Below are 14,464 nucleotides of genomic sequence, written 5' to 3'. Positions count from 1 at the left end.
AGGGGGGAGGTGGTGGGCAATCGGGGAGACGCACACACACACACACACACACACACACACACACTCCTACAGGGACGCACAGAATAGAAGCAGAATTCAATAACAACTTGGAGAGGGAGCGGAGCGGGAGAGAGCAGGCAGGGAGGGTAGTAGGGGAGGGAGGTAGGCACACGCGGAGCCCGTCTTAGGAGGTGTTCAATAACCGCTGATGGAGTGCAGGAACAAAGACAAGGGGCTCCCAGAGGGAAGCAACAGCTGAGAAAGTTGCAGGATAGACAGACAGACAAAATGTCATGCATACACACAGTGAGAAACACCCCGAGCCTCAAGGGGCGGGTGGGAGGGAGCCTGCACTCGAGGGCCAGGACGCTGTTTCTTGCTCTGGGTGGTGGAGGCACAGGTGCAGACACATGTGAAATTCATCAAAGCTTTTCATTTCAGATTTGTGCATCTTACGATATGTAAGTTAGATCCCAATTCTTTAAAATGAGAGGAAGAGGATAAAAGGTGGAAGGAAAGGTGAATGCGTCAGACAGGGAGACAGGAACAGACACACACACACAGGTACCAGTGATGCCCAGGGAAGAACAAAACCCGACCAAGTCAGAGGAAAAAGGAAATAAAATGGAACCTGACCAGGAGAGAATGACCAACTCCTAGACCCCCACATGGAAAAGGAGAGGCCCCTGGGAGACCTGAATTGGGGGTAGGGGATTTATAAGGCAGGAAGGAAATCGCCTTGAGCTAGAGGGGGGCATAAGAGAGTGGCAGGGGAATAGCCCGGCAGGGGTGACCTGCTGGAAGTGGAGAGAGGCTGCATGAGGCCCCCTGATGAGGGAAGGAGCCAAACAGGATGCCGAGCCGGAATGGGCCTTGAAGGGTTTGGGGCCGGGTGATGGGTGTGGGGCCCAGGAGGCAGCTTTGTTCTCAGGTCCCGGTCCAGAACCCATAAGCGGGGAGGGATGGAGATGGAGAGGTGAAGAGGGTGGGCACTGAAATGGCCCCGCAGGAGGGTGCAGGGGGGCGGGTGACAAGAGTGCAGGCCCAGGAAAGGGGTGGGGAGGTAGAAAAGGGCCCACAAATAACTCTTGGACAGACAGACAGATGGATAGATGGATGGATGGACAGAGCACCCTCTCTCATCTGCAGAGCGAAAGCAAAGCCTCAGAGATGATGCAGAAAGAGACAAGGAGAGGTTTAGGGGAAGTGGAGAGAGAGATGGATCCGGGCAGGTGTGCAAAGGTCAAGATGGAGCAGAGAGAGCAAAGGGGAGAGGAGATCTGTCTCTCTGTCTCTCCCCCCTACACCACACACACACACGCACGCACACACACACACACCTGTGTGCACAACTCACAAGAGCTGTTCTGCATGTGTGGACCAAAGGAAAGTACAAAGGAAATTACCCCAGGGTGAGAGTGAAGGATTAGGTACAGTGGCAGAGATGATGCCCTGACAGCTTGTCACATACTGGTTCACGTGCACAAACCTCGCCCTGTGAACCCACACACATACAGCCAGGGCAGATTTCAGAGTGCCTTAGAGACTGGCGAGAACAGGTGGGAAGGAGGGAGAAGTGGAGACACACACACACACACATACAGCCCAGTACACAGGAGAGATGTAGAGGTGTTGATTGAACTGAGGGACAAGTGCAAGGGATTCAGAATGAACACAAAAGCCAAGCCCTGCAGAAAGGGGGCCAGGGAGGGGCTGCTGTGACCCTCCACACACACACATACACACACACACACATGCACATTCTCTCTCTCTCACACACACACAGGCAGGAGCAGCTGCTCCAAGACGAGTGTTTTGGGAAGAGCTGTGAAAGTGAAAGAAACAAACCCCCAGCCGATGGCAGCGACCCCCACGCTGGAGCAAGGGGAGGCAGCTGCTGCTCACGCCGGAATCCCACCAGCCTGCAGCCACGGTAGGCAGGAGCCTCGGGGAACAATGAGAAGCCAGACCTGTGAGCCGCACATACACATGCTCACGCCTGGGAGGTCCCTATGAGTGTGTGTGTGTAGGGGGGCGCTTAGGAAATGAATGGGAGGTGGAGTCATGGCCAAAACTGTTGGAAAGAGAGCAAGAACACACACACACTCATTCATACACATTCACAAGACACACACATACACACGCACACAAACACACAGTCATGTACACACATATACACACTCATACACACACATGCACTCACACGCATACTCAGGTACATACACTCACATGCACACATATACACAATACATACACACTCACATACACATACACATGTACACTCACACAGGCACACACACTCACATGCACACTTACACACACACACCCCACACACACACATACACGACTTTGCAGCCACTTCCTAATGGGAACAACTAATTAGTGCCTGAATGTGCTAGGCTAAAACCAACAGGCAAAGATAGAAACAAAGAGACAAAGACTCAGACAACAGAGAGAACAAAAGACAGAGCGAGAAAAAGAGAAACAGAAACGGAGCCAAAGACAGGAAAAGAGAGAGAGAAAAGGAGAAAGAGAACGACCCAGTGAGAGAAGTGTGCCCTGGCCACCAGGGCTGCCTCATGGGAATGGCTCAATCAGGATTTTACGAAGGAGCAAGTGAAAGAAAAGAAAGAAAAGAAAGGAAAGAAAGAAAGAAAGGAAAGGAAGGAAGGAAGGAAGGAGGAAGAAAGGAAGGAAGGAAAGAAAGAAAGAAGAAAGAAAGAAAGAAAGAAAGAAAGAAAGAAAGAAAGAAAGAAAGAAAGAAAGAAAGAAAGGAAGGAAGGAAGGAAGGAAGGAAGGAGGAGAGGCCTCGATGGGTGGGAGGGGCCTCAGCACAGCCGTCGCTGGATGCAGGCAACAGCAAGGGACCGCAGGCCACAACCACACCACACACATGCCGTGCTGCACACACGCTGTACCACATCCACACCACCCAAACCATGCAATACACAACCATGCAGCACACGCACCACACACCACACACACCGCAGACCACACTCACACCTGGACTGTGGAAGAGAAGGTGTGGGGATTGGGGGGGACAAAGGGAGGGTGAGGAAGGGGGGACCCAGACCTGAGGATGCCACGTGCACACGCTCACACACACACTTATATACAGACACACTCACACACACAAATGCAGGAAGCCCAGAGAAAAGACAAAATGCCAGCAAAACCTCAGAGAGGAGAGGGAAGGAGGCAGAAGGCAAATACAGGAGAGACAGGTGCCGGCTGTGCACTTGTCACCCTCTCTTGGTGTCTGTCTGTCTATATGTTGGCCTGGCCCTCTCTCTCACTCCCTCCCATACACACACACAAACACACACACACACACACACACACACACACACCCTGCTGGGCAGGAGCAGCTGCTACATGGTGTTCTAGAAAGAACCAAGGGGGAGAGGGAAAACAACCACCACCCATAGCAGTGACCCCAACGCTGGAGCAAGGGGAGGCGGGCAGGCAAAGGGTTGGGAGCAGGGAGCATGGCCCACCCTGGAAAGCTCACAGCCTGCAGATCTGGGAGAGCAGGAGACCTGGGGAAAGATGAGGAACCAAGACCCCTGCTCCCTGGCAGACACACCAACGCACAGACACAGGGACACACACAGGTGTTTGTTGCAGGAATAAATGAATGAATGAGGGGACCCCGGAGAAAGAGACAAACCTGTTATGGTGAAAGAGATGAACATAAGCCAGGCACAGTGGCTCACGCCTGTGATTCCAGCACTTTAGGAGGCTGAGGTGGGCGGATCTCTTGAGCCCAGGAGTTCAAGACCAGCCTGAGCAACATAGTGAGACCCCGTTTCTATTAAAAAAAAAAATAGCCAGGCGTGGTTGTGCACGCCTGTAGTCCCAGCTACTCAGGAGGCTGAGGTAGGAGGATCACTTGAGCCCAGGAGGTTGAGGCTGCAGTAAGCCGTGATTGCACCACTGCATTCCAGCCTGGGAGACAGAGCAAGACCCTGTCTCAAAAAAAACAAACAAACAAACAAAAAAACAAACAAACACAGAGAGATGGACACAGAGATGAAGAGGGAGGATGTGGCGTGCGTGTGCATGCACACATGCACACACACATACACACACACGCATCATCTTGCTTTAATGCACTAATACAAGGACAAACTGCAGAGGCAAAATGAAAAAGACAGACACAGAGAGGGTAGAAGGCGGGGAGCATACACAGCCTGCTCGGCATGGCATTCGCCCAGGCCTGGCAAGAGGAGGGGATCAGTGAATCTATAGCCCATGCACCATACTTTTCGGACCCCAAGAAAATGTTTCAATTTCTTTTAAAATCAGAAGAAAAACGAACTTTTAACTCAAAGAAAATGTCTCAGTATGTCCTATTAATATATTCGTGTTGATACCAATGCTATCGTAACATGTAATTTTTAATTTTCTTTTCTAAGGAAAGGGCAAAGGTGTCTAGGCCCACGAAGGTCCAAATGGGACTCCAGTTGGGTGCCCAGCCTGCGATAAGACCAAGGCCAGGACAGATCTCACTGCAGGGAGTATCAGAGACAAGGGAACCCAGCAAAGGGGGTTATCAAGAGGGCTTCCCGGAGGAGGTGGGATTTGCAGGCTGAAGAAAGGAAAGATGTCGGCCAGGTACAATGGCTCATGCCTGTAATCCCAGCACTTTGGGAGGCTTAGGCGGGCAGATCATGAGGTCAAAAGATCAAGACCGTCCTGGCCAACCAACATGGTGAAACCCTGTCTCTACTAAAAATACAAAAATTAGCTGGGTATAGTGGCGCACTCCTGTAGTCCCAGCTACTCGGGAGGCTGAGGCAGGAGAATCGCCTGAACCCGGGAGGCAGAGGTTGCAACGAGCCAAGATTGCGCCACTGCACTCCAGCCCGGGCAACAGAGTGAGACTCTGTCTCAAAAAAAAAAAAAAAGGAAAGATGTCAGGCAGAGGCACCATGAGCAACGCCTGCATGGTGGGGATCAGGATGCCACAGGTCAGCCGGAGCCAGGCCAGAATGGCAGGTGCGGGAGACACAGGGCTCTGAGTGGGGCCAGAAGTGGTAAGAGGAAATGAAAGCCCACAGCAGAGCGTGAGAGAAGGCTGAGCCACCCAGGGCATGTGGCTCTGTGCTGGAGGTCCCCCTGCTGACGGAGTGGGAGTGGACAAGTGAGTTGAGTTTTCGGAGGTTGCAGGTAAGATGTCCAGGGATGGTTGCCAGGGAAATTGTCCAGGAGGCAAGCCTTGAGGCTGAGGCTGGACCAGGATGGGGAGTGAGGAGAAGAACACCCCCAGATGCCAAGTCCAGGAGCCTCTGGGACAGGGGAAGTGAGGTAAGCAAGAGATTCATGCACAGACACACATGTACACAGGTGCATACATGTAGACAGATGCAAACACACACTGACAAGGTGGCAAGAACAGGAGGGAGGGAGAAGGGGAAGTCAGGTGGGAGGTAGATGGACAGACACAAAGGCACAGAGATCTGGATACATGGACACATGCACACGTGCCCACACACACAACCTGGGGGTGGAACAATCAAAGAAAGAGATGAGCATTTAAAGAGACCACAGCAAGAGGCAGGCGGGAGGCAGAGGCTGACACACAGACGGACAGATGGACACGGCCCCAGGATCCCAGGAGACACGCTCCAAGGGCTGGGTGGGAAAAGCCCCAGAAAGGGGAGGGCTGCGGGGAGTGAGAATCGGGATGGACCTCACAGACGACAAACAGATGGACAAAAAGCTTCTCTCCCTGCCGCTCCCTCCCCACCACCAACTCCAGCCCCTCTGTCTCCATCCCCTTTTCCTGTCTGTCCTGTCTGAATCTCTGAATCTCTGCCCGTCTCTTTTTCTATGAACCACAGCGTTTCAGAGCCTCCGAGAGAAAAATGGGAAAAGAAGACAGAGATGATAGAAAATGCAGAGTGTACGTGTGTGTGTGTGTGTGTGCATGTGTACGTGTGTGTGTGTGTGTGTGTGTGTGTGTCTGTGCATGCGTGCACCCAGCATGAAGTCTGGTTTGGAGAATGTAACTAGGGAGGGAGGAAGAGAGGGGACGAGAGAAGCAGAGGATGAACAAAGAGACTTTCGAAGCTCATAGGAAAAAGCCTGGGAGGCAACAGCAGCAGGGACACGCATATGCCGCACACCCCTACACACACCACACACCACACACACCCTGCATGCACCCTGGAGACATGCCCCAGACTCCAGGCGGGAGGGGTGGAGCAGGGGGTGTGAAATATGGTTGATTGGTTTGTTTGTGTTTTCCTGTATCTTTCCTATTTTGCCAGAAAGAATATATATTCTTTTTTTGTCATGGGGGAAACATTTTAGTTTTCTCAAAAAGAAAAAAATGCATGCAGAATTAAGAGTAAAACCAACTGAAGGCAGAAAGTAAAGGCTGAGGGGGCATGGAGCCCTGGGGTCTCATATCCCCGGGAGACACCTGGACACTACACAGGGCCGAAGGAGGGGACAGTGGGGCCAGGAGACTGTGGCCCAGGCAGAGTGGATGACATCTCTCACCTCTGCACTCCATCTCTGTGTGTCTATCTCTGTCTCCCTTACACACCAAGTCCAGCACAAGCCAACTGGACACAGGCCCAGAGTGAGGAAGTCCCAACTGGAGAAGGAGCCAGAGACAGAAGTGGGAGAGACAGAGCGACTTTCCCGCCTGCCTTCCCTGAGCAGACATTACCCATGTGGCGGGACCTGGGATCACTAGGGAGAACGTCACCCAGTCCCTCAAGCGCTTGTTCTAGTGGGCGGGCTGACAAGCTCTGCGGATTCCAGGGCGTCAGGGAGAGCTCCCAGGGCTGGTCTGTGGCCTCGGAGATGTGCTTTGCAGGATGAATAGGAGTTTGCCAGGTTGTAGAGAGGGAAGAAAGGGCATTCTCAGCGGTGAAAGCAGCCTGGGCAAAGGCATGGAGGTGTGGGAGGGCCTGGGAAGAGTCAGAGATGTGAAGAGGTGGATAGGGAGAAAAATCTGAGAGGCAGAAAGGGAGGGTGGGGACTAGAGAAAGAGAGACAGCACCCAGGCAAAGAGGAAAAGAGACAGAAATTAGCAACAGTGAGACAGAGAGACACATAGAGAAAGAAAAAGAAAATCAGCCAGGCATAGTGACTCACACCTGTAATCCCTGCACTTTGGGAGCCGGAGGGGGCAGATCACCTGAGCCCAGGAGTTCAAGACCAGTCTGGGCAACATAGCAACACCCCGTCTCTACAAAAAAAAAAAAAAATTAGCCGGGCTATGAGTGCACACAGCTGTGGTTCCATCTACTCGGGAGGCTGAGGCAGGAGAATGGCTTGAGCCCAGGAGGTGGAGGTTGCAGTGAGTCACTGCACTCCAGCCTGGGGGCAGAGCAAGACTCCATCTCAAAAAAAGGGAGGGAGGGAGGGGAAAGGGAAATAAAGAAAAAGAAAAGGAAAGAGAAAGAAAGAAAAAAGCAAGGAAGGCGGGGTGTGGGATTTTTAAAAACCTACATATTAGGTACAACGTACGCTACTCGGGTGACGAGTGTACTACAAAATTCACCCCTATATAATTTATCCAAGTAACCAAAAACCACCTGTAACCCCAAAAGCTACTGACATTTTTAAAAATTAAAAAAGAAGAAACAGGAAATTGATGTAAGGCCAGAGAGGGCTGGAGAGGCACTGACAGACAAGAGAGAGGAAGAGAGAGAAAGACTCAGATGGATAAGGAAGAGGAGAGAGGCCGCGCGGTGGCGGGTCCCTCCTGTCCCGGCGCGCGGGGTTGGGGTTGGACCCTGCCGCGCCGCGCATGCGCACGCCTGAACCGCCGCGGCAGCGCGGGCGAGCGCTTTGTCCCGGTTGTGCTCGCACGTGGCCCTGCGCCCCCGGGCACACGTGGGTCCCGCCGGGAGTGGCCAGCGCTGGGGGTGCGAGCCCAAGCTCACACGGGTCCACGGGCACACATGCTGTTCCCACCCACATCCACGTGAACCCAGCTGCACACCTCGGTGCCCACACACTCCAGGAGCCCACAGGCTCATGAAGCCCCTGGATCTGTGTTCACACAGTACACGCACATTCTGCACACACAGCCAGAGCAAGCGGACCGGCTCACCTCATCGCGTTAACGCCCAAGCACACACATCTGGGACGCATTTCCATGAGCCCAGGCTCACAGACCACCTAGACAGGTGCTCACACACAAACATCCAAGCACCATGTCTGCGAACAAACAGAGCCCACGCACATACCCCCATGAACACAAAGGCACACGCATCCAGGTATACTCCCACCAGCAAGCAGAGAACACCTGCCACAACCTCACATCCAGAACCCCATCTCTACTCCTAAGACACACGCACACCCACACACACACACACACACACACACACCCGCCCCCTGCGATCTCCAGATGCCACCCAGATGCCACCCTGACCTGGACACTATGATGTGTTTGGCTTGTGAAAATAATACTGAACAGAAAAATGTCCAGTTTTTGAAATTTGTTTTTAATTAAGCAATGTTGTGGCCAGAGTTGACTCCGGTGCACAGGTGTGTGATCTGATGTATATTTGTGTAAAATAAATGTGTTCGTATAGACGGTTGCACATCAACCTTCAAGACTGTGTGCTTCGGTGGTGGGGAAGGAGGGAGGAGTGGAAGGGTCTTTGGATTTTTCTTCAGCGTTTTCAGGACTTTTGTGGCTCGACCCAGCACCCCTGCCCTGCACTCCTAGGAAACACACGAAGAGCACACACAACGGTATTCTCGTCGTGTATTTGTGATCTCCTCTAGGCAGGCCTGACAGCCCCACTCACTCCCCAATGTCACTGCTACCATCCACCACGGACATTTGAGTCCTGAACTTGTCATGCTCAGGGAAGTCCTGTGATGTGCCTTGTCCTTCTCCCAGGTGCTCACCCCCTAACACAGGTGCAGATGTTCACAAACAGCCACATTCTGCCGTAGCTGTCTCCAATCTGATGTCACCCCTGCCTTGGCCTGAAGCTCTCCAGCTACTAGTGCTGCCCAAAGCACTGCCCCTCAAGGGGCAGTTTGTTCTCGCATTCCGCCCCATCTCGCTTTCCAGCACACAGTAGATGTTCAATAAACTGTTGATCAAATTCTGAGGTCTGTTTGTGTTTAATCAGACAATATGCAAAGTATTTACAACCAATTCTGGATACCCCCCCCCCCCCAAGTCTGGGCCTTGGAATTTCGGAGCCCCAGGCCCGGCCCAGAGCCAGGGGTCCCCCAGGCCTCTGCATAGTCATCTGAAATCTACAAAACACTGTTAAAAAAAAAAAAAAAAAAAGGACAGTATTAAGACACCTTACACAAAGGGCCTTAGGCAGTTGGAGAGGGATTTGAGAGCTCGCTGGGGTAAGTGAGCCCAGATTTGACTGGAATGGACGGGAGAAGACTTGGGTAATAAAGACGTATGAAAGGAAAAGTTGAAATTTCATAGGCAGGCACTGCTTGGCCTCCTTCCCCACTGGCAGGGCCTGGCTGGCTCAAGAACCCCTGGCAGTGGGAATGTTATTGCTATGATGAGGGGGCCATGGTGAAATGTACATGTTTGGGGATGGAGCGGGGGGACATTTTTACATGTTAAATATGGACGCACATGGAGACACGCACACATGCACACACATACACACACACAGGGACCCTTGGCAAGATGCCACAAACTGTCAGCTGCCCCTTTACAGATGGGCACACTGAGGCCCAGGGAGAAGCCACCACACACCCGAAGGCTGAATAGAGCCAGAGCCCAGTCTCCTGATGTCCCAGGGCTAGGCTCACCATGTATGTCCTGCCACAGGGCCTGGACTGGAGCTGAGCAGTTGCAGAGGCCATGGCCACATGTGGGGCAGACTCTGCAGCCCAGAGAGACAGCAGGGGCCACCCAAGGTTACACAGCCAGTCCTGGTGCATGGCAGTGGGTAACACGTCCTCTTTCACCCCCGCTTAGGCACTCTTTTCCCTCCTCATGAGTTAAAGGGTGCCGACTTGGGGAGGAGAACAGGGCCAGGAATTGAAATGCCACAGGACAAAGTACGGGGAAGGAGGCCAGGACCAGGGCCTCCTGGACTCTTGGCTCTTCTATGTCTGCTTGATTGCCTCCAGAGCCGAGGGGCTCGCTCTCTTTCATGGCCAGCTGGCTCTGAAGGTCAAACATCACCCACCAGCTGATTGAAGCCTCTCTCTCCACACCTGCACCTTTTACCCTGATTCCCCAGCTCAGCCCCACATCTGCCTCCATGCTGTTCCCAACAGCTGGGCTGAGCGGGCAGCGGCAGTGGGAATCTGCCATCTCGAATGCATCCTCAGACCCCTTGTCTCCTGGGCTGTCCCAGTCTTTCCATGATGCCTCCGACGAACTGTTGGTTCCTGAGGATGACAGAGGGAGCACCGGGTTCCAAGCTCGCCTCCACTCTGAACTGCTCCGTGGCCTTGGGCATGTCACATCCCCTCTCTCAACTGTCTCCCCATGGGTGAAATGGGGGCAAGGAAGTGATGATCTCGAAGGGTCCCTCAGGTCTAAGGAGGGCAGGGTTTGAGGGGGCACTCATCCCACCCACCCACCATCATCAGGCCAGGCAAGGCCTTGTGCTGCCCAGCCTGGGAGCAGCGGCAGAGGGTCTGTCTCGGCAGCCTCCGCCTACAGGTGTTTCCAGAATGGATGGCAAGGGGCAGGGTGGCGGGCAGGCGGGGCCAGGGGCCCATCGCTCCTCTTTGGAAAGGCTCTTTGGCCAGCTCTCGACATAGACCGGGGGTGGCACAGAAGTGGGGAAGGAGTTCAGTGAGTGGAGTAGGCTGAGGCTGGAAAAGGGCACCCTCAGCCCCGGCCCCAGCCCTTCTCCTGGTTCCTCTTCCAGAGACCCACAGAGCTCCAGGAGGGAGTGCAGGGAGAGGCGTGCGGCCACAGCAGGAGCTGGACAGAGTCACCGTGCTGGTCTCGCATACCCACCGCCCTCTCAGGCCACCCTAGGTCCAGAAGCCCCTTCCATGCCACCAAAGAGGAAGGGCCTCGCCCCTTGCAATTCAGCCCCACAGAGAGAGGACCAACAGCAGGCAGGCAGAGTGGGGCAAGCCCCGAGACAGGGGTCACCCAGCCCAGGATCCAAGCTGAGAAGCCGGTCCGGGCCCGCCTGTGCCTAGAGGTTCTCCCCGGGCTGGTACTGGGGCTCCGTGGACGTGAAGTAGTCCTCCAGGAAGGCCTGCAGGTACTCGAAGGTGGGCCGCTCCTCAGGCTCCTTCCGCCAGCACTGGCACATGAGGTCGTGCAGGGACTCGGGACACTCCGGCGGGCAGGGCATCCGGTAGCCCCGCTCCACCTGGTCCAGCACCTCGCGGTTCACCATCCCTGTGGGCAGAGCGAGGCATGGGGAGCCCGGCTCCGGTGAGGAAAGTGGGGTGGGGGAAGCTGATGGGGAGGGCAGCGAGGGCTTCCTGCCTAGGACAGGTTGGGTGTGACCATAGATAAGTCCTGTCCCCGAAGCTGAGAGCATGGACCATCGAGAGAGCCTAACATCAGACGCTCAACTTCTTTGTTTTACGGATGGGGAAACAGGCCCAGCAGGAGTCATGACTTGCCCAAGGCCACCAGGGCAGAGGGGTTCAGGGACCAGAGACAGGCCATGAGGACCTTCTTACCAGGGTAGGGCACCCGTCCCTTTGTGGTGAGCTCAGTCAGCAGGATCCCGAAGGACCACACGTCCGACTTGATGGTGAAGCGGCCATAGAGGGCAGCTTCCGGAGCCGTCCACTTGATGGGGAATTTGGCACCTGCAGGAACGAGAAAGGTCAGGGCAGCTCTGACCTCCTGTCATGACCGCTCTGCTAGATAAGCACCATGAGGAATGACAGCTGAGGAAAAAACTGAGGCTCAGAGCGGGACGTGACCTGTCCCAGACCAAGCGCGACATACCACACAGCCCCTGCCCACCTTGCCGCGCCGTGTACTCATTGTCTTCAATGAGCCGAGCCAGCCCAAAGTCGGCCACTTTGCACACCAGGTTCTCTCCCACCAGGATGTTGGCTGCACGAAGGTCCCGGTGGACATAGTTCATCCGCTCCACGTACGCCATGCCTGAGGCGATCTGCAGGCGGAACCGTGGGAGCCTGGCTCAGGTGCCACCCATGCCCTCCCAGGGCCACAGAGCACTCTGGGGCTGGAGAGCCAACCACCCCTTCCCCACCCTCCCCACACTTCTTCAGGCAAGTGAGGTCAGTTCACAGTAAATGCTGTTGGCATCGAAAGCAGGAGCAGTGCTCTGCGGGAGTAGGGAGCACAGGGCACAGAGCAGAGGGCAGAGGGCAAAGGTCAAAGGGGAGGCACGAGATCAGATGCAGCCAGAAAAGCGAGGTGACCAGGGAAAGAGGCCCCAGCGGACCCAGACACAGATGAGTGCCAGGTCCTGCCTGCTGCCCAAGTCCCCTCTCTGAGCCTCAGTTTTCTCATCCGTCCAATGGGAATAATAGCCAATCCTCGTCACTGCTGGTCGTGATGAGGATTAAATGAAAAAAAAAGGCTTGTTGACCACTGCCTATAGCAAGCATGAACACGTCTGCTAAGCGACTAAATGACCTTTACAGAGACGACAACTGAGGCCCGAGGTCCCACAGTAAGTCAGTGACCCCTGATGCCCAGGTAAGGGCTTTCTGCTGCCCAGAATCACCCCTCAGGGCACCTGTAAGCAGACCTGGTAAATATGTGCAGCAAGATCAATGAGTGTGGAGGCAATCAAGGCAGGCTTCTTGGAGGGGGCACTCAAGAGGCCAGAACTGGCTGCACCAGATGGGTCTGGGTGCTTGAGGACCAAGGGTGTGGGGAGGCGGGAGGGGCTGACTCACCTGAGCAGCCATGTCCACCAGCTGAGGCAGCCGCAGGTACTTGCCTGTCTCCCCCTTGAGAAAGTCCAGCAAACTCCCTGGGCAGAGAGAGACCCAGCTCCAGCTCCTGCCCTGTCCCTCTGCCAGGATGCAGTGATTCCCAAAACCCGTCCTCCCAGGTGGCTGGCCTTGCTTTAACCAGCACAGCAGATTTTATGTAAACTCATCTCTGAATAAAGTCTCACTCAGTGCTTGTCACTCAAAAGGCAAGCAGGATGGGAAACAAGCAGAAGTCCACCTCCAGGTGAACACGTAAACTGTGCTAATGCAGACAGCGGAGTCCTGCTCAGCAACAACAGGAACAAACTGCTGGGAGATGCAACAAGGATGCATCTCAGGCCGGGAGCAGTGGCTCCTGCCTGCAATCCCAGCACTGTGGGAGGCCGAGGCGGGAAGATCGCTTGAGCCCAATAGTTTGAGACCAGCCTGAGCTACAGAGTAAGTCTCTGTCTGTACAAAAAATACGAAAAAAAAAAAGTAGCTGGGCAGGATGTTGTGCACCTGTAGTCCCAGCTACTTGAGAGGCTGAGATGAGAAGATCAATTGAGCCTGGGAGGTCAAGGATGCAGTGAGCTATGATCACGCCACTGCACTCCAGCCTGGGCAACATAGCAAGACCTCATCTCAAAAAATAAAAAATTTAAATGTAAAAAGTAAAAAAATGATGCATCCCAGATGTAAAAGATTCCATGTATGAAATTCTAGAATAAACAAAACAAATTTATAATGACAGAAAGCAAATCAGTGGGTGCTTGGGTTTGGGGCTGGAGGGTACTGTCTGCAAAGGGCATGAGGAACTTTCTGGGTGATGGAGATGTTGTATATCTTCATTATGGTTAGGCATACACAGTAAATCCACTTGTTAAAACCCACTGAACTGAACACTTAAAAGGGGTGTATTTTATCATATGTAAACTATACCTCCAAAAAGTGGAATTTTGAAAAATAACTAATTAGTTTAAAAATTACTGTGGCTCACACCTGTAATCCCAGCACTTTGGGAGGTGGAAGTGGGAGGACTGCTTGAGCCCAAGAGTTCGAGACCAGCCTGGGCAACACAGGGTCCCATCTCTACAAAAAATAAAAAATTAGCTGGGCCTGGTGACACACACCTGTGGTCCCAGCTACTTGGGGAGCTGAGGTGGGAGAACTGCTTGAGCCTGGAAGGTTGAGGCTGAAGTGAGCTATGATTGCACCACCACACTCCGGCCCGGGCAACAGAGAATTTGGCTCTACTGCATTCCACCTTTGAAGATGCCCATTCTAGACATGAGAGGAAATGAGGCTCATGCCCCCTGCCCTGTCTGGAGTGCCCCTGCCCCCTGCCCCGGCCGCCCAGGCCTCACCCTTGCTCATGTACTCCGTGACGATGTAAATGGGCTCCTCCGAAACCACAGCATACAACTGCACCAGCTTCTCATGCCTCAGCTTCTTCATGACCTGGGCCTCCTGCAGGAAGGCCTCTGGAGACATCGTGCCAGGCTTCAGGGTTTTGATGGCCACCCTGGTGGTACCGTTCCAGGTCCCTGTTGAGGAGGGATGCAGGCTGACTCAGTGGAGCCCCCCAACTCCTACCACACAGGGATCCAGGATCTGCCCGCCT

At 54.0% G+C, this 14,464-nt stretch overlaps 1 protein-coding gene across 12 annotated transcripts in view; it reads right to left on the bottom strand.

Moving 5' to 3' along the window:
• Nucleotides 1-9,086: 9,086 nt before the first annotated feature.
• Nucleotides 9,087-14,464, bottom strand: part of SRC (SRC proto-oncogene, non-receptor tyrosine kinase) — a 77,556-nt gene continuing 72,178 nt past the window's right edge. For all 12 annotated transcript variants that reach the window (XM_063702238.1, XM_055373490.2, XM_063702235.1 and 9 more), the window contains 5 exons: nucleotides 14,208-14,387; nucleotides 12,823-12,899; nucleotides 11,915-12,068; nucleotides 11,623-11,754; nucleotides 9,087-11,332 (listed from right to left, as the gene is read on the bottom strand). In XM_063702238.1, the coding sequence (XP_063558308.1) occupies nucleotides 11,124-11,332; nucleotides 11,623-11,754; nucleotides 11,915-12,068; nucleotides 12,823-12,899; nucleotides 14,208-14,387 (752 nt within the window). In that variant the 3' untranslated portion in view covers nucleotides 9,087-11,123. The remainder of the gene's footprint in view (nucleotides 11,333-11,622; nucleotides 11,755-11,914; nucleotides 12,069-12,822; nucleotides 12,900-14,207; nucleotides 14,388-14,464) is intronic.

Source organism: Gorilla gorilla, chromosome 21 (assembly GCF_029281585.2).
Source record: "Gorilla gorilla gorilla isolate KB3781 chromosome 21, NHGRI_mGorGor1-v2.1_pri, whole genome shotgun sequence".
Classification (NCBI taxonomy): Eukaryota; Metazoa; Chordata; class Mammalia; order Primates; family Hominidae; genus Gorilla; species Gorilla gorilla.
The sequence above is the reverse complement of the archived record's forward strand: the minus strand, read 5'-3'. Positions and strand labels throughout refer to the sequence as shown.